At 32.2% G+C, this 20,067-nt stretch overlaps 1 protein-coding gene across 1 annotated transcript in view; it reads right to left on the reverse strand.

Annotated features, from left to right (window-relative positions):
* Positions 1-20,067, reverse strand: part of LOC100378355 (choline transporter-like protein 1) — a 61,554-nt gene that overhangs the window by 33,270 nt on the left and 8,217 nt on the right. Inside the window, exon 2 of the mRNA XM_002731309.4 lies at positions 19,358-19,536. Coding sequence (XP_002731355.2) covers positions 19,358-19,396 — 39 coding nt within the window. The 5' untranslated portion in view covers positions 19,397-19,536. The remainder of the gene's footprint in view (positions 1-19,357; positions 19,537-20,067) is intronic.

Consider the following 20,067-nt stretch of genomic DNA (forward strand, 5'->3'; position numbering starts at 1 on the left):
GATTGAATTTGTAGTATATGGGTCAGTAATTGAGAGTGAATAATAGACTTATTTAGTGTCAACAAACAGATTTATAAAATGACTTTGTAATCCAATATATTGTCATGGGAGAAAATTAAGTCACGAATGAATTATTAGTATAAGAACAAATTACCGGTATAAGTCAAACACGAGTGTGTACCAAGTGACTAACATACACCATATTTTTTAGAATGTACAACTTTGTGTGCCAATTATTAAGTTTATTCACACCTTAGTCGTAATATGTAGCATGAGCTAATACGCATCTCAGGAGGAAATCTTGCCATTCGTGAATTTTTGACAAAAACATGAGACTGTACATGGCATAGTATCAGCAATTAGTGGTATGGCCAAGAAGGTAGATTACCGGGAGTAGACCATCTTTAATCCAATCAAAAAACGTCATCATGCACAGTATTTCTACAAACCAGACGGCTATCACAAAATGAACATGATTCCATTTATGACACATGCTAAATATGAAAACGATATATAGGTGAAAGAAATACCAGTATTGCCAAAAAAAAAGAAATGGCTGCCAGTCGACCATCTTTAATCTGATTGTGAACTAATTGTCATAGACATGTATCATAACATGTATAATTTGAAGAGAAAAAAAAAACATGTCAACAATTTTCAAACAAGATAGCTGTCAGACGGCCACCTTTCATCCGATTATGAAAACAAACAAACATGGACATGTATTCTAACAGGTATGATGTATGTTCAAAATTTGACTGAAAATAACAAAGCATGTCAATGACACTACCTTTTTCAAAAACAAGATGGCTGCCAGTCGGTATCTTTGTACTAGGCACATGCAAAGTATGAACAGATTCAGTCCAAAGGGGCCTGAAATACGGCTCCAGATGGACTAAAAACATAAACCTTGCTTTAATTCTTGGATATGTACAAGTTGGTAGGAACACAGTCCAATGGGCAGGGGTATTATTTGTTTGTTTTGTACATTTTACCTCCAATGAAGTATGTGATGAAAACATTATATTTGTTCATTATAACTGATAAACAAGGGTAAAGAATTAAATGCTTCTGTGAAATATTGTGGGTGGCTATTCAAATACAGAAAGCTAATTTTACTGTCTCATATGCTCAGACTTCGTGTATATCACAATAAATAAAACCTAATTGTAACAAATTATGTGAGCTATCGGTATGTACCATTGTACATATCTGTTATCTCACAGGTGACCTTTAATATTTTTTCTGTCCCCAAAATTTTCTATTTTTAAGGGAATCTTAACAAATAGATGTATGCAATTAATCATTAGAATTTGATCAGTGTTAAAATTGGTGAAATTGGACAAGTTTTCAACTTCTTAATAGTGACATTATGAAAAACTGTGGCTAAGAGTATTGTGAACAACAAATTTATCTCTCCTAGATCTGAGACCTATTTTACTGTATTATTGAATATTTCACACTTGATGTTTGGTTGCCAATCTACCAATTACCCTTTCGCACTACAATTGATACTCGCCTCAGAATTTCAACTCAAAATAATCCATAATATTCTGACCACAAACAAAACATTATTCAAGATGAACCCTCCCATCGTGGAGTCTGATCTTTGTACTTTCTGTTCATCATGTTCTTATCCATTTGTTTTACCAATGTCAACGCACCCAAGATTTTTGGGAAACACTGTACATGCTTTGGAGGGTAAGCTTGGCCTGAGGGCATTCCCATATGCACAAAAAAATATATTTACTTGTGTAGACATAAAAATCAAAAGCCAGAATTCACGGCATACAAAAGATATGTAAAATATTTCATGTCCGACGGAATAGGTTGACTTCTCATAACAAGAAATGGGGATATTTTATAAAAAATGTTACCCAATCCACTTCACAATATGTAGATTAATTGCAATTTGTAATGTACAAACCAGGTATGTAAGATGTTAATTTCAGTGCAAAATTTATAAATACAGAAAAAAAAAAAAATAGTGAAATTATGAGCATTTTCAGAGAAAACTGTTCTTTATTACTAATCCCTGCATATTAATCATTATACAAAAGTTTTTTTTTTTCATAGTTCTGATTCTATTTACAGTAACTCATCTACATGTAGCTGTGTATGTAATATCTTAGAAGAATCTTATGGTGTATTGGTCAAGCTCGTTATTGCTTATTTGCCAAATAAAATATCCAACATACAGTATCGTACACCATCCTATGTATTAATTAATACATGTCTTTTTTCAGCAGCAAAATAAGAAACCAGAGAGGGCATTTTTTATTTATTTATTGCAACATGTCTAAAAATATAAAGTCTTGGTTCAACAGGTAATTAAAAAATAAATGATTTTCTTAGTTCAACTGTATCAATGAGGAATTGTTTAAAGATGTTATTATTCCCACAAAGTTCAACAATATAGCCCTGGCTAGTGTCCCCCAAGAGAGAAATTAGCAGTTCATTGCCCTGGGAGACATCTTTTCACATGTTAAATTCATTATTACTCAGTAAGATGTGTTTGATTTTATTCATTATGCGTGTAATTTTTTTCTGGCTGAACAAAGCACCACATTTCAAAATGAAACATTTCATTGTTTCAATACCATTTCCACAACAGGGACACATACAATCTTCTACATCTGTCCAGACCTAGGATATATGATCATGCTTTTAACTTAAGCTGCTTTAAATTTTTTCAAGGAGTTTATAAGGCAGACAAAATGCCTGCATGTTTCCAGTACAAACTGTAAAATACTTTATTTTAGCTGGAATTAATTTTCGCTGAAAAGATTTATTGGGTGTTTTGTATGGAATTTATTTTCACTGATTTCTGACAAGTTCAATGTAAAATATAGGAAAAAGGGTATATTCGCTGGATTTTATTTTCACTGAATCATTTTTTCAGCGAAAATAGCAAAAATTTATTCCAAGCGAAAATAAAGTATTTTACAGTAGTTCCCAAATACAACATAGTAAAAAGTTATTAACCAGGCTAACCTCATATTACTTTATAGTTCATGTTGTACATGTGGTATAAATATTTATGGTTAGATTCCTACCAGACTGGTATGCTGAGCCATCTAAATGACAATATTCTTTATGGACTGGATACGGCTTTTGCGGCCCGAGGTCGTGCGGCGGAAGCGCCCGAGCTTGCGAGGGCGCGTAAGCCGTACGATCGAGGGCAGCAAAAGTCGTATCCAGTCCATAAAGGTTTTATCATATACCTTATATGAAAAAAAAAAGTCTATAGTTATGTTATTTTTCGCTCGTCTGGCCCAAAAGAAAACCTATTCGATTTCATCCAGGTTTCGATACAGGCCTTTTTACTGGTGCGGATTTATACGATGGATTCTAAATGATGCAAACGCGTCAACATCTCTCACAATAGACCGGTACCGCATGACGTCAGTGACAGGAATCTATAGACAAACTAATGTCACCAAATATATCCACACATTACGTTTTAATGAAACAGCAAATGAACATAAATTTATAACAATATTTTAACGGTAATAAATACGAACTCATTATAAACTTTCTTTCTTAAGAATGGACACTACAGTCCAGCTAAGTTGGTCATTTACTGACCGTCCGACAACGGACGATTTCTTGGAGCTGATGTTGTAGCCACAGGTAAAGACGGGTGAAGACACGTTAATTTCACAGTTGTTAAAAACCTTAGTCGGTGAACGAGAAACAATTGCTTGACAAGAAGCAGTTTGGTTTACAGTTCCAGATTCTGGCGTAACCAACAATATCTGAAATGCGCTGACGATCTTCCGTTGAGATACAGTATCGTTAGACAGTCAGCTGGCATCGGTGTCGCTGGGTGTATCACGCGACACCGATGCCAGCTGAATGTGAGTATCGTAGTGCTGTAAACTTGACACGTTTTTGTGACCAGTTATATTTATGATTGGCTGTGGTGGAATGCCGGCTTTCTTCAGGTTAATAATGAGTTCAACTGGTCTTTCGGTATATTTTCCATCCACAGAATAATATCGTCAGCCATTATCGAAGCGCAGACGCAAATTACGCGCGTTGTTTATAAACAGAAAGTAGTTCCAGGAAATAGATGCGTTTACCAAATATGGTAAACGGGGCCCAGGCGTGATATGGAAAATTATTGCACGGCTCGCGCATCGGGATTCCCATAGCGTTACAAGGCCGGGCAATACGAGGTATATGATAAACACTGTTAAATGTTATCATAAGGAATATGACATCAAAATAAATAATTTAACTTGAAATATGATAGATACAATTCAAGTAGTGGCACAGCTGTGTAATGAGGAAGACACACAATTCAATTGTCTAGCATTCCATCTTAAGTTTTTTTTACTATCAAACATTCGCACCCAAATTTCTGCGCTTTGTTCTTTTATTCAAAACAGCAAAAATTGGAGTAAGTTTTCAGTTTTTACTCAAAACATTTGGCTATTTTTGACACAATCTTCTGAAGGAAAGTGCAGACTATAAACAGAACTATTTTGTGAATTTTCGATGCAAAGAAGAAACTGGTGGTTAAAAGAAACCTACTCATAAATACCCAGACTTTATTAATTGTGCAATAAATTGTACTCCATGGCAATATAAGGTTATTAACTTCAAAAACATTGGGGGTCCCCAGGCTAATTTTCAAGAAATTAATGGTTGTATTTTAGTGGGTACAAAATTGTAGTGGCCATTTTGGCAGTACTTTTACCATAGGTTCCTATGGCAGAGATATAATACTACCGGTATATCTCAAATTGTCTGCTGGTGAAACAGGCTGAAAAACTTGTATATTGTTAATGATGGGGTATGTTTTGTTGTCCTCAATTATTTCAAAAATTTGGATTTTAAAAGTGTCAAAAAAATGCAATTCTTCTTTAACATTGTGTTATATAGAATTCTTTTGAAAATAATGATTTTTAAAAAATATTAGAAAAAGTTTATCAAAAAACGTCACTGTAACACACAAAAGAATGCTATTTCATGGTGCCATAGGACAACAGCTTCATGATTGTACATAATAAAATTGTCATGCCATTTATGACCAACCTTAGTATGATCCAGTTTCTGTTCACTAAAATCTAATAAATGTAGTGACATTCCCACAGTTCACTCCAAGAATACAAATATTCATTAACTAAATTACTCAATCAAATATTGTACTTTATACAATGTATAATACTCTTACAAATCTTGAGATCTAGAAGATAAACTTTCGTGAGTCATGGAAAATTGTGACATTTTGAGGTACTGAGTATTTCAATGTGATTCTCCTTATGAAATTTGCGTTCTCAACTTGTAAATCTGTAAGGTACCATCCCCTGACTAATATGTACACAATTAAATAATGAGGTTAGGATTTGGTAAGGAGAATTTAATTGCAGATATGAATTTAGGTAGGCATTCTGAACTAAAGTTAGATTTGTAAACAATAGACACTCAATGAGTTAGATGGCTTTGTTTATCCTTGATGGCCAGAACATTGCAGGTATGTTTGTGGATAATACCCTCCAATACTCTCAAATTGAAATGTCTGGAAAGGTGAGGACAGGATTATTAATATTAACTTTAATGTATTAGCATTTTTTAGACAAACAAACATAATTTTTACACTTGATATGTGTTTAGCTTGTTCTGGGGGAGATGATCATAAATTGGAAAAGTAGGAATACAAGTTAGGATAGCAGTAAGGTACATTGTAATTGGCAAAGTGCAAATACATGTAAAAACATTTCCTGAAAGGTTTTACTTTATGCTTTTTAAAACGTGTGTGCCTAACATTGAAAACTGGACATAAATATTGCCCCTTATAAGCATGTTTAACTCACAGGATAAAGTTACTATACCTTCAACATAGTCACAAAAACGTACAAATTAATTTAATTTCCTGGATACAATAAAGGAGCAGATCTTTCAATACAATGGATGACAGAACAGGATGCATTACCAACAAATTTTTCCTGGGAGTGTGCTAGATAGTAATGCAATACACTGTAATTCATACTCCTAAATGCTTAAAAATACTTATAGTTTATGGAAATTACATAAATTTGGTCATAATAAGTATACATGTACAACAAATGCAATTTTTTATTTATATGTGCCTCTAATGGAACAAATACAGTACCCCTAATTACAGATTCTTTTTGTGCCAAGTTTGTCCACCCCCTCCAGTAACTCCAGAATTTCAGATGCGAATCAAATACACATGTCAAATGAATTATTCATAGTGCACTCTACAAAGTGACCTTTGACATTTGACCTCAATGCATATGAGGATTTAAATCCTCACAATTTGGAATCGTTTTAAATATTATATCAATACATAATTACACCAGATATTGAATATAATATAATAATAAAAGAATTTATATTGCATAATACTCTCAATTATCAATTCCAAGAAATGTACAGCCTTTAGCAACCTTACAAAGAAAAGATGGATTAATGCATACATAGATGACTATCTCATCTATCTATCAACCACCTAAAGGTGGTCACAGAGCGTTAGTTACAACAATATATACTAACACTTTGGTAATTTCCATGAGGATATTGACAGATGCTTTCAAGTGAAACATCATCTGCCACTAAGTGCTTGCTAGGTCACATGACTTAAAAGATTGAAAGTGGGTCATTTAATGGCAGTGTCATAGTCTCTATGATATGCTGAAATTGACCCCCATACTCCCATACTCCCATACTCTGTGATTTCCATTTAGGTTCAGGTTCAAGGAACTTAATTACTTAGCACTACATTCTCCAAAACAGTGTTTTTGTCTTTCAATATTTTGTTGATGTCAGTCAAGAATACTGTTGTAATAAGAAACATGTTTTTGAATGAAAAGAAAAAGTTCAAAATTGTAATTTATTGATTTACAACATTTTAAGCTAAGAATCTTCAGCATTTGACAAATTCAATACATTACAATTGTTGTGATTCATATTGTTTTGAAAAAAAACATAAGAATTTTATGTAAAGAAATAACAATGAGTTAATACATTCAGTCCCTCAAACACAAACCTGAATATGAACCTAAATTCAACTTCAGCATCATTAATCTCTGTCATTTCAGACCCAAACCATTTTTTTTAAATGTAAAAGTGCAATCACACATATACAATTAAAATCAAACAGTATTCATAAAATTTAGTTACATAAAGATAATTCAAATAGGTACTACCCTTCCCAGAAGTTAAATTCATCAAAATACGACACATACTATATGTCAGAACACATATTGAAGGAAATCACACCATGCTAGTACAGACTTTTATTTGAAAGCATTAGGCCATCAATCAGATTCAAAAAGTAAACTGCTTATAAAGGTTCAATGATTACTCCCATGTGAGTAGTTGAATTATTAAATGGACATTTACATTTTTAACCTCAGGATAAATTTAAAATAAATGCACTTGAACTTGTGAATTAATATTTAAATTAACTGACTACTCTCCAAATAAAATAATATTACTGGTAGCTACGTGTTGTAGTTATTTTTTTGAATCTGAAAGCAGCTTAGCGTACTGTATTGCCTCCATTGAAAGTGAATACCAACCCAAATTGCATTCATTAAATGTAATGTTCAAACTTTTGAGTGGCAAAGACTACTTTTATCACTTTTTATTAAGACAAATTTTAGACTTACTTAATTCTTCCAAAATTTTGAACAATAAGAAACATTATGTGCAGTTGGTCCAAAATTAGAAAAAAACAAGTCATTGTCAATGACACGTCCCCGTTCCGTTCATATTTGAGTGACATATACATTCAAAGCAGATCATGACCGAAATGCACCTGCATATGTACAACACATTGTACTAAATCTGAACAAAATCCATCCATGCATGACTGAGATCTGGTTCCGGAATTGTGAAAATACGTGATTTTAATGCATTTTCGGTCTTAAAATGGCCATCATTCAGCTATTGTTAAGCGGATCATGAAACAAATGCACATATCTATTTGTGACATGATGCACCATGTGTGTGTGAAGTTTGAACTTGATCAATCCAGACATGTCTTGGATACGGATCCAGAACTGAATTCTTTAAGAAAATGGCCGCCAATCGGCCATTTCGAACTTGATCCGGAAAAAAAATGACGTGCATCAAGGTCCTATTATGTTTAATGTAAGTACCAAATTTGAACGAAATCCGTCCATGCATAACTGAGATCCGGGTTCGGAATGGTGAAAATGTGCGATTTCAATGCATTTTTGGCCTTAAAGCGGCCGCCATTTGGCTATCGTTAATGGGATCATGAAACAAATGCACATACATATTTGTGACATGATGTACCTTGTGTGTGTGAAGTTTGAACTTGATCAATCCAGACATGTCTCGGATACGGATCCAGAACTGAATTCTTTAAAACAAAATGGCCGCCAGTCGGCCATTTCGAACTTGATCTGAAAAAAAAAATGACGTGCATCAATGTCCTATTATGTTTAATATATGTACCAAATTTGAATGAAATCCGTCCATGCATAACTGAGATCTGGGTCCGGAATGGTGAAAATGTGCGATTTCAATGCATTTTCGGCCTTAAAGCGGCCGCCATTTGGCTATCGTTAATGGGATCATGAAACAAATGCACATACATATTTGTGACATGATGTACCTTGTGTGTGTGAAGTTTGAACTTGATCAATCCAGACATGTCTCGGATACGGATCCAGAACTGAATTCTTTAAAACAAAATGGCCGCCAGTCGGCCATTTCGAACTTGATCCGAAAAAAAAAATGACGTGCATCAAGGTCCTATTATGTTTAATGTATGTACCAAATTTGAACGAAATCCGTCCATGCATAACTGAGATCCGGGTCCGGAATGGTGAAAATGTGCGATTTTGATGCATTTTTGGCCTTAAAATGGCCGCTATTCGGCTATCGTTAATCGGATCATGAAAAAAATGCATGTGCATATGTCCCATATAATGTGTGATGTATGAGTGAAGTTTGAACATAATCGGTCCATGCATGTTCGAGATACAGGTGATCACGGACGCACGGACGGACGGACGCACACAGGGCAAAACATAAGTCCCCGTTTTTGGACTCCGTCCGAACGGGGACTAAAAATGTTAAAACAGGCACAATTTTGTACCAAAATTTGCTGTTGTTGTTGTCTGTTGTGTCTCTTCTTTCTGTCATTTTTGCATCTAGTTTTGTTCATTTCAACTGGTGTTTAACGATAAAAAACAATTAAATAATAATTTTAAACAATGTTTAAACAATTTTCATAATTTAATGATTTAAAAAGTGTAAATAAATGAGACAATTTTAATATTATAATATATTAATTTAAAAGTTCACCAGTGATGACACTTGAACAAAGCAGTAAAATTCTAAATGGCATTCATATATACATGTACATGTACTCATCGGAACATGTACATAATCCATCAAAGTGTCAAACCCAACTGTGTAAAGTCAAAGAAAGCTTAAGGCTCCAGACAACCACTGATATGTCAACCAACTTGAATAAAACATGCATACTTTAAATGGTTTAATTTTCAATTCTAGCAATTTATTTGATATTTCAGGTTTTTTATTCCATTCAATTGTGAAGACAAAATTTTGTGAAAGTCACTGACACTTAATGACATAACGTTGGGCCCCGAAAATAGACCAACTTCCATCCACTGCAAGATCCCACGTCATGTGTGAAATCCGAACATAAAAACAGAACAAATGAAGGTGATAGTGTTTTAGTAACGTCAAAACATTGTATTTCATTCGACAAACATTATTAATATTAATTATTATTATTAAGTATTTTGGAGATATTTACATGTACAAGTCTAATGATGTGCTACATACATTTGATGAAGTAAACATATCTCAATGCCTAACTGAAAGATTATCATTTCATCACTGAACTATGACAAAGAGAAATTGAAGTAAAAAATAAAAGATTTTGTGGCGTTTATGGATTCGCTCGTTCCATGTTATTCATACATTGTGTGAGATCTCGCAGTGAGCGTAAAATAACCTATTTCACAAGTTCCACTGACAGGAATTTTATGAATATTTGTTGATTGCAAAACTAAAGCAGTGTACAGTATATTCTTAGCATAATTAACTTTATATAGAGATCCCATTACAGTTGAGATGAGAGATATGCTGGCAGTTGTTATTATTATATCATCACATAACACACTGGAATGTTAAGATAACTTGTATTCTGATAATTATCAAGTCCTGGTAAGCTTTGCTTTTGATATTTACATAGTACCAGACTGGCAAGCTCCCAGGGTGCCTGACAATCCCAGCTTGGAGTCACTTACTGATATGATTTATTTGGTTTATCCTACTAAAAAAAACTCACAACCTTGTGTAAATTCAGAGTGTAAACATCAGATTACTCACTTATTACGACCTGTCAGGTGAGACGTACTTTGAATTCTGGGACACTTTGTGACACAGTGCATCCAGTAACTATACACTGCAGCATGTATTTATCCCTATTCACTCCCCTCTTTTTATCACAAATTCACAAAATAGCCTGTTTATAGTTTGCACTTTCATTTTTTTTTTTTAAAAACCGAAAATTGGCTAAAATTTTGTCTGTTGACTCCAAAATTAGGATTAATTTCCAGAAATATTGAAGAATATAAGGAAAAAGTGCAGAAAAATTTGGGTGAGAAAGTCTAGTGGTGAAAAGGTTAAATGTCAATATGAACTGTACTGACTGGGTGACAGTAGTCTGCAATTGGCATACATTTGCAATAAAATTAATTGTTCCCATAGATCAGTGGAACGACAGCTCACACTTATATCTGAGCTGTAACTACCCCATTTAGCATTGACTACTGTAGAATGAGAGTTACCGGGGTAACTGAGTTTAATTTTAATGGATTTTATTTCGCGTGATTAATTTTGTATATTCTTCTGAGGTTTTAAATTAGTACATTCAGCTAATAATTTAAGCGTTAAACTTAATATTACGCTACTGAAACCATCTAAGGATTTACCGGTAGTATGGTAATTTACAAAAGCAAATTGCATAGTATCAGGCAGTGAAAACAGTAAGTTAACCCACAAATATTCATTAGATATCAAAATATAACAATTGGGCTATCAGTATAATAATAAAACCACCATAGTCATGTACAGTGTTTTACCATTTTGTGTATTATTATATCTTACAGATGTTGTACATGTATACATGGTACAAATGTGACACAGGGTGAAAACAGTAGTGCTTCTTACATTGTATATATACCATATTTACTTATTTGAAGTGCATCTCCAATAGAAGAGCATGTATGTAAACCACAGATCATGTGTTTAGTTGTACACTGAATTATTAAAATATTATGACCATAGAAACATCTCTGTAAATTACATAAATGCAGGTGCTACTAAGAGCAAAATATTATTAAGATAGTTTCTAATACTCACTTGAAAAAATACTGCTATTTGGTTGGTGAGTCAGAGAAATGTAACTGTGACAGAAGTACATTGATTTGTTACAATGTGATAGACATACATGTACAAACAACATGCGAGACTTTCTGTTTTCATCGCAAATCAAATAAAGAAAATTGTACAAGTACAACAAGCAAATGAATTATACATGATATATCAGACCAATATGGCCGATCCGTCAAATATACTGAAACCCATTCATTTTTTACTGATATTTATTTTCACAATTTTAATATTTATCTTATATCTTATATGTATCATATATGTCGACACATTGCCACCAAGATGTGACATTACAATATTGTGATATGTATTTTACGAATTCCATATCAGCATATGTGTGTTTAATATGGTACCGTCGTTGTCAGAGCACATAGAACCGTGAAAATCTTAAATACCAGTATTTACTTGATGTGGTACACCACCTTGTCAATAAATGCATGAAAATGGCGACATATTTCCTCCGATTAATGTTAAAGTATTAATAAATTCGGTAAATCCAGAAATACTACTGAACAGTGTATAATCGGGAGATTATGCGACATTTAACCATGCGTTTAAATACACAAGGTGCAATGCCTGCCTGTGTTTGAACCTCATACATGTGTAACACATGCAGCCCTGGGGGATAAAGCTGTGATACAGGAAGTCACTCTTCCACGAAGACATCACATTTATTTGGATTATCAGGGGATTGGATAAAATTATCACATGACCATAAAGACAGGTGCATATCATTCACAGTCATAACAATTAGTGTGAAATATCACTAATTAATATTTCACACTAAACGAGGATGTATACACGATAAACGTCATCAGTCTATGCGTGTGCTAATAGCATGTGAAGAAAACCAAATTGAGCGATGCTACTGTTTTTATTGCAGCGGTATAATTTTTCAGACTGGATAACAAGTAATTACAGGATGTGATGACAAATTAATGAAGACTGAAAGTTCATTTTGAAAGAAACATATCACTATTAAACAAGAGTTAATATTTCTGCGGATTTTAAAAAACCAGTGACACCAAATGCATGTCCACTGCTGTACCTGGATGTATCGCATAATTAAGAAGATTCTGTAAAATCATGATTTTCTGTTGTTTTTATACTCAGAATTGGTTATGTGAAGATTAGTTTATAGGTTTCACACTCTAATTAGAAAGTGCATTCACTATAGGTGAGGTAACATTTACATCATTTTTTATAATTTTAATAATCAAATCTGGGTCAGATAAAACCTAATACATTGACTGAACCAATTACTGCTTTCAGGCATACTCATTTTTTTAATAATATATCATGCATGTCATACTTTAGATTAGATTGTTATATAAGCATAGGGAGAAAGACAGCATGTAATATTCATCATATATATACAAGACATTTACATCTATCCTCAGGCTTGTATATAATGAGCATATAATAACAGTTCGTAAAAAAGCCAAGATAAAAAAATTCTGTGTTTCCCGTAATGATGTAACAAAATACTTGGTGCTCCCCAATCATGCAGTTAATAACAATTGAAGATTAAGAAAAAATGACTATGAATTGCAGTATGTCATTTATAGTGGATTTCTTTCGAGTTATGTTTTGGTCATCAACTACATCAAAATTAGTAAACGGCAAAATCATTTCTGTGCATAGAACATGGCTAATTTGAATAACAAATTAAATATAAATGAAGTCAATTTGCATGAAATAAAACATAAACCATGAAATAAAAGTTTGAGTTTAACCAAAAATATGGCTGGACAGGGTTATCAGAAAAAATTATATTTTCTCGGTCTACTGTGAATCAGGCTTATATTGATAACCCTAGGAATTTAAAATGATTGTAGCCACAGCTTGAGTTCTGACTTAATGTGCTGTACATAAGGTCATAGAAAAATTTATTAATTTGCGCATATCAAAATACATACTGTATTCATGTCTTTTTAAAGCAGTATTCTAATTTACCTATTGGATTTTATTTACTTTTAATACTCAGCAAAATATCTAATCTCACAAGTAAAGTTGTTCTTTTAAATAAATTAATTAGTTCTAATTTCCGCATTTGAAATTGACTAATTTAAAATAAACTGAATTTAACTTGCGTGTAGGAATGACATTTTTTTTTATTAAACATTTATAAACTTTTTATAAATTTCGAAAAATAACCAATCACAATGCCTTAGTGGATGATAAAGTACAAAATTCAAGTGCAATCAGTTTCGACCAATTGAATTTTGCCATTACCCTTAAATGAGGAAAAGGCAAAGAGACTCATGGGTAACAGGCATTACACCAAATGAAAGCTTCTGTTGATTTGAATGTAATGTAAGCGTCATACGAGGGTTCATGTTTTATAAATCTTGCATTGTAGCAAGCAGCCATTTCAAATTGAATTGATGAAATTATGATAAATCTTAAATTTAATCAATACACATATTTTAATCCAATACTTGAAGATATATTATTTGAATTCCCACATGTATTTGTTGCAATGAAAAAACTACACCTACAGAAATAAGATTATTTTATATACTTTAACCACAACTTGACCAGAATAAGATTTGTCTAATGTGGCTGGCGTTCGGGTTAACCCTCTAATTCCACTATATACTAGTAACTGTTGTTTAAAAATGTTTTATGCTGTATATTTGTGATTACACTGCACTGTGATTCACCAATTTTTTTAAATTTGTTGTTTCATATGGCATGCTGAGTACCAAAATGAAGAAAAATTTATTGTATGTAAGCTAAAAATGTTATTTTGCAGCATATTTGTCTGATGTAAAATGCAAAACATTAATACGCATGCCCAGTGATTGTTGTTGTTTGTACGGTAACAATCCAGCAAATTAACGAGATTCCACGTGTCATTGTCATTGAATTTGCTTACAAGAAAAGCATTTGTTGTTCATGGTGCATAATAATTCAATGTAGTCATCAAAATATAAGGTCACAATATTAAAATCAATCAAATTTTGTATTTTAATTACCTATATTATTAATAAATTCAAGATTTGGAGAAACAATTTAGAAAAATAACAAAAATTTAAAATTTTGAGTCCCATATTAAAATTTTGTCTCTGAATTGAGTCTCTAATTATAAATTTGTACTTTAACAAATTTTTAGGATAAGAAACAAGAACAAGCTGTCAAATTACAAGAGTAGCTATAACATCTATAGTCATCTAGGTCTTCACATAGACATGACAAAATATGCTTGTATTGAATATATTAACAGGAAACACCTGAACCCTGGGAGGCAGGTCAAAGGTCAACAAAGTAGTTATTAATAAATAATAAACATGCAAGTGACTATATAATTATTCAGACATGGAGGACAACACAATTAATAATAAATTAGTCCTAGATCAAAATCCAGTCTAATTATACTCGTAAATATTGGAGCTAATCATAAAATATCATTTACTTAATATTCACTGACAAGTTACAGTGTGAAAACAATGAATGCAGTTACCGTATTTGTTCTATTGGTAGTGCATACACTTTAGTAAATTACAAACATTTTTCTATGGTCCAAATATTTTGATGATTCAGAATATATATGTGATTTCTGTTGGAGATACACTTCTAATAGAGCATACCTAGTACATTGTAAGCTGTTTAAAACGGTCATATGCAAAACATCCCAAAGTTCACACATCCTGGTACTTTGAATTTAATATTCTTTATTTATGAGAATTTCTCAAATATTCTTCTCAACAAGGTAAGCAGTGATCACTGAGGTTCAAAAACAGACTACTGAAGAATACTTTATTTTCCCTTGGAATTAATTTTGGTTAAAAGAAATGTTTCAGTGAAAATAAAATCCAGCGAATAAATCTTTTTCTCTATATTTTACCATTCATATTGGCAAAAATCAGTGAAAATAAATTCCATACAAAACGTCAGAAAAATGTATTCAGTGAAAATTATTTCCAGCTAAAATAAAGTATTTTACAGTAATATGACACAAACTGAAGTATAATAAAAAACAATAACACCAAAAAATGCCCAGATACCGTGTGGAGGCATGCATAAGAACAATTCACTATTTTCTGTATATAACAAAATCTTATGTTGTACACATTTATTGCGGCATTTAATGGCGATGTTATATCATGATGTTAATGAGTAGAAAAACATCCATAATTTAAATCAAGTAACATCTGGAAACAGTCTGACTGAATTTATAAATCAAGAGGGAATGGAATTTTTTTCATCATATTTTTTTCAACTGAGTATAAGAAACAGACTGGTATATATTATATTTTTTCAATGTTATATAAGGTTAGTATTAAAACGTAACAGTTGTATAAAAATAATTGCTTGTATACATAAAATGCAAATTAACACTATGATGACCATCATCTGTTCATAAAGCAGACGATCCATGACTATCATCATGAACCTGTATTTGATCATGTTATGTAAAGCTGCAGTTGACATCAGTTAAATTGAATGATTTGATTTGGAACAGAAAATGATTGGGATCCACCAATCAGCATTCCTGTAATAACAGCTCAAATCATTTTCAAATCCAAACCAATAGACTTTGTCACCTAATACAGTGCAAGTGATAGAAACACAATTTTGCATTGAATTTTCCATGGAAATGAACCACAACCATACCAAAGAAATGCATCATAGCCTATGCAGTTATTTTTTTTATTTCATCAACAGCGAATACAGATTCATATTGGAATTCTGCTAAGCTATAATGGTAAGATGACAGCCGAATTAATGAAAGAGGGCTAGCGAAGATGCACAACGAATGTATAGTGCTTTAACTCCAGGAAATATGTTTCTAAGTGGAGGAATCTTGACAACAGGAAGAACCTCTTTTTACCATTACTGAAGGCTACAGTGTGTCTATCGTTTCAATTTGTACGAGTCTCATTAGTGTCAAACTATTTCAATGATAAATTGGATGATTTATAAAACGCTAGGATTTATATTGACATTATTATGCAATGCTGTAATAGATAGATTGAGACTATGAACTGACATACTGCGAAACCATTTATTTTCACCGACATTTAATTTCACTATTTTGTTGTTTTGAGCAATTTAATTGGGTTTTAAGGTTCACAAACTCTACAGGGAAACAATGAGTTCTATTGTTATTCCACATGTTCATATGGATTAAAATTTTACTTAACCACGAAAAGAGCAAAATTAAAAAGAAAAAATTATAGTAGTTCCATATTCAGGCAGGCATACACATGTATGATACATCATTATGAATGGACAGCTTCAACCTGAACAATTAATATTCAATATTGCTAGATTTTTAAAAGCATTTAAAGGCTAGTAATTTTCTAAAGCGTCTAAATCACCTCATCCTTAGCTCTGTCAATTAACATGTTAACATCATTATGTATGAACAAGTCTAGAGTTTTAAAGTGAATATGCATTCTGTATTTTTTTTTTTTTTTTTGCATTCTGGATTCATTAATCTTCTTCTGGATACCAAAGTCAACTTGTATATAATTTTTTTAAATTTTCAATCAAATGAATATAATTTTCCCATTTAAAAAAAAATATATTTTCCTATAGGTTACAGACCTTGTTCAACATTTTTGACAACATATAGGGAAATATTGTCATTTCATTATTGGCTAATTTCAAAAAAAAAGAAATATGTAAAAAAGGATGTGGATTTATTTTGTGAAATGTGTTGTGAAAAATAGAGATTGCAGTTCAAAGGGTTAACAAGATCATTATCACTGTTATAATACATTCAAAGTACAGTACCTTGATGCATACATAAGCACTGTAGATGAAATAAAAAAGGACATGGGCACTTTGGTTGCAGAGTTGGCATGTGATTCAAATCATTTGCTTATTGTCTATCTTCATGTAAATTGCTGTCACTATCATAGCATGAACAATTCACTGCAGTGTGAACTAGATCAAATTAGTAAAGTGGGGAGGAAAGGGGTTTCTACTCGAAAAATTGTTAACTTTATAGCGCCAATAGTCACTTTCAACAAATTTAAACACATTCCAAAATTTCAAAAGTTTTGATGAAGATATGTAGCAAGCAAGGAATTATGTTCATTATGTTTAAAATTATCAAAAATTCCCAAAGAATAGCAAAATGTAGCTCTAAAAGTTTGGTGAGAAAAAAAAAAGAGTTAATAAATGCAAGTAAACACACTACGTAGCAATAAGAGGCAACGACACTTTTTCAGCTCAGTATAGAGGATTGTTGTTACCATGGTAATTGAATTGTGCCAATAGTTCATACGTACAGTAAAGCGTTTCATGATGTCAAAGGATGACTGTCAGGAAAAAATTTCATGAAACCAACAATGAAATGTTCACTACTGCAAACATTGAAATTTTTCCCTGGACAAATTAAGATAACAAGTACTGCTTCTTTGATAAAACCATGAATTTTAGATAATGCCTAGCAAATATAGTGTAAACAGTTGAATTTTTACCACTATCAATTTTCCATACAATAATTTTAGCAGTTTTAGTGAGGAGATGAAATGCTGTGATTCACTGGCTTGAAAATCTCAATAAAAGTTTCACTGCTATGAAATATTCTTCACTACTACCAACCAACTCAAGAAAATTTATCTTATTGTGAGAATAAAATAGTATACAGTAGCACCTTAACATTAAAATAATCAAATTTAAACTCTGTTACAATTATGATACTAAACTTTTATTGCTTCTAATGTAACGTTTTTACATTTGCACAAAAGTCAATGCGAGCCTCCTATTTACCAGCCAGCATCAAAATATTCACTGCTAGCAAATTTTGCGATTTTTGATTCCCTGATGTGTGGCCGTCTCTTGCTTGGCCTTTTTGTTTATACAATAATATATTTGCTCAATTAGAAGCATACACAAAGTGCAACAGAATGCAAACAACTTAAAAATCACTTTCGCTTCAACCTTTACCTTTTTTTACATTTTACACATGTGCATTTTGTAGCAAAATTATTTCCCAACATGTTACCTTGAGGAAAGCTATTGGAAATGTCTCCAAAAACCAGTATTTGATACATTTCAACATTTTTTTATCAGCCACACTTTAATATATGTATAACAAAATATTTCATAGTGTACATAGTTTACATAAATCATGTACTAATTTTCAAGTTGTTTTAATTACAATATTTTTGATAAGAGACTTTTGCATAATTTGAAATCATATACTATTAGATTTCAATTGGAAATTATTGTTTTACTAGAAAATCTGTAAATTTAAAAATTGGTGAATATGATCAAATACCAAAATAGTGTAATTTATTAAATTCAGGCTTATACTTGAGAATTCTTATCCAACTTGTGCAACAACAATAAAATGCAACAAAAATATATTTTTTTTTGGTCAGCATCACAAACTTTTTTTATTTGTTTCTAACATAATTATGTAAACATGAAATACAAAACGGCAAATTCGCACCATTTTTTGAGCGTCTCAGAGAAACAAATTATTTTTTTCTTTGGCCTGATTAAAGCTTATTCAACATGAACGTTTAACATTTAGATAAAATATGTCATGATGCAGAGAATTCAAGAAAAAGTTGACGACAAAATCTTGAAAATAATAATACATTTTATATTTAAAATTGATATATCAGTTACAACATGTAGGTCATACAGAGAACTCTTACAATAAATACTGAGAGAATGGCATGTATCATTTTGCAGGTTTCAGACGTAACTATACTAAAAGGTAGCAAATGGCAATAACATGCTAAGACAGCCCATTAAAAAAATCATTTTACAATCATTCATATTTTGACAAATATTGTCTGACTCGTCTGATGAATATAAATCAACGATAACACTGTCAACATAGTGACTCATTATCAACATATTTATTCTTTGATATTTCAAAGCAACCCTATTTTATTTCCGTTCGTAAAAAAAAGTACTATTTTAACACAAGAAAAAAGCATGATGTACTCACTGCATTATCTTCACGGCAGCAGCACCATGACAGCACCATACTGTAGCTTGAATGGACTCAACGCATCAAGCAGTGGCAACCTCCAGCAAATGCAGACAGTGATAAACTGCTGGTGTTAGTTTCCTTGCTCGGAGCTGAACAACTGGGTATTTATGGTTAAGGTCAATAAGGCACATACCCTGTAATATATGCAATATGAAACAAGTCAATGCACTGAGCTCTACCATGCAAAAAACACATGGAAACATTATGTGTTAATTCTGATATCTGTTAAAATATACCATCACGTACGTTGCATGCATGGCCATGAATAAGAATACACGAGCACGTACTGACATGTATACAACTATACAAACTCCTTAGGGAGATAGATGAATTTGTTCAGATAATTGATGACATAATGCAAAGATGTATTTCAAACATCATGTTGGAAAGTAGTTCAGTAAATTGATGTACAGATAGTGATTGTTCAACTTAATAAATACCCTATATGTAAACCGTTGAATTTTGGTTGCTAGAAATTTATTTTCTTCACTGACTAGTAGCTTTGTGATGAGTGGCCTTCGCAGTGAGTTGCTTTTTCAAAAAATAGGGCTTTGTCGCAGTAATTGGTCTTTTCATCAGAGTTGAGAATTAATGTTTATTGTGTCATTAACAACAGGTGTTAATCTTGAAATACCATCCTTAGGAGCTGTTAATTTGTCCTTATA

This window comes from Saccoglossus kowalevskii, chromosome 9, assembly GCF_978046115.1.
Source record: "Saccoglossus kowalevskii chromosome 9, keSacKowa6.1, whole genome shotgun sequence".
NCBI classification, from domain to species: Eukaryota; Metazoa; Hemichordata; class Enteropneusta; family Harrimaniidae; genus Saccoglossus; species Saccoglossus kowalevskii.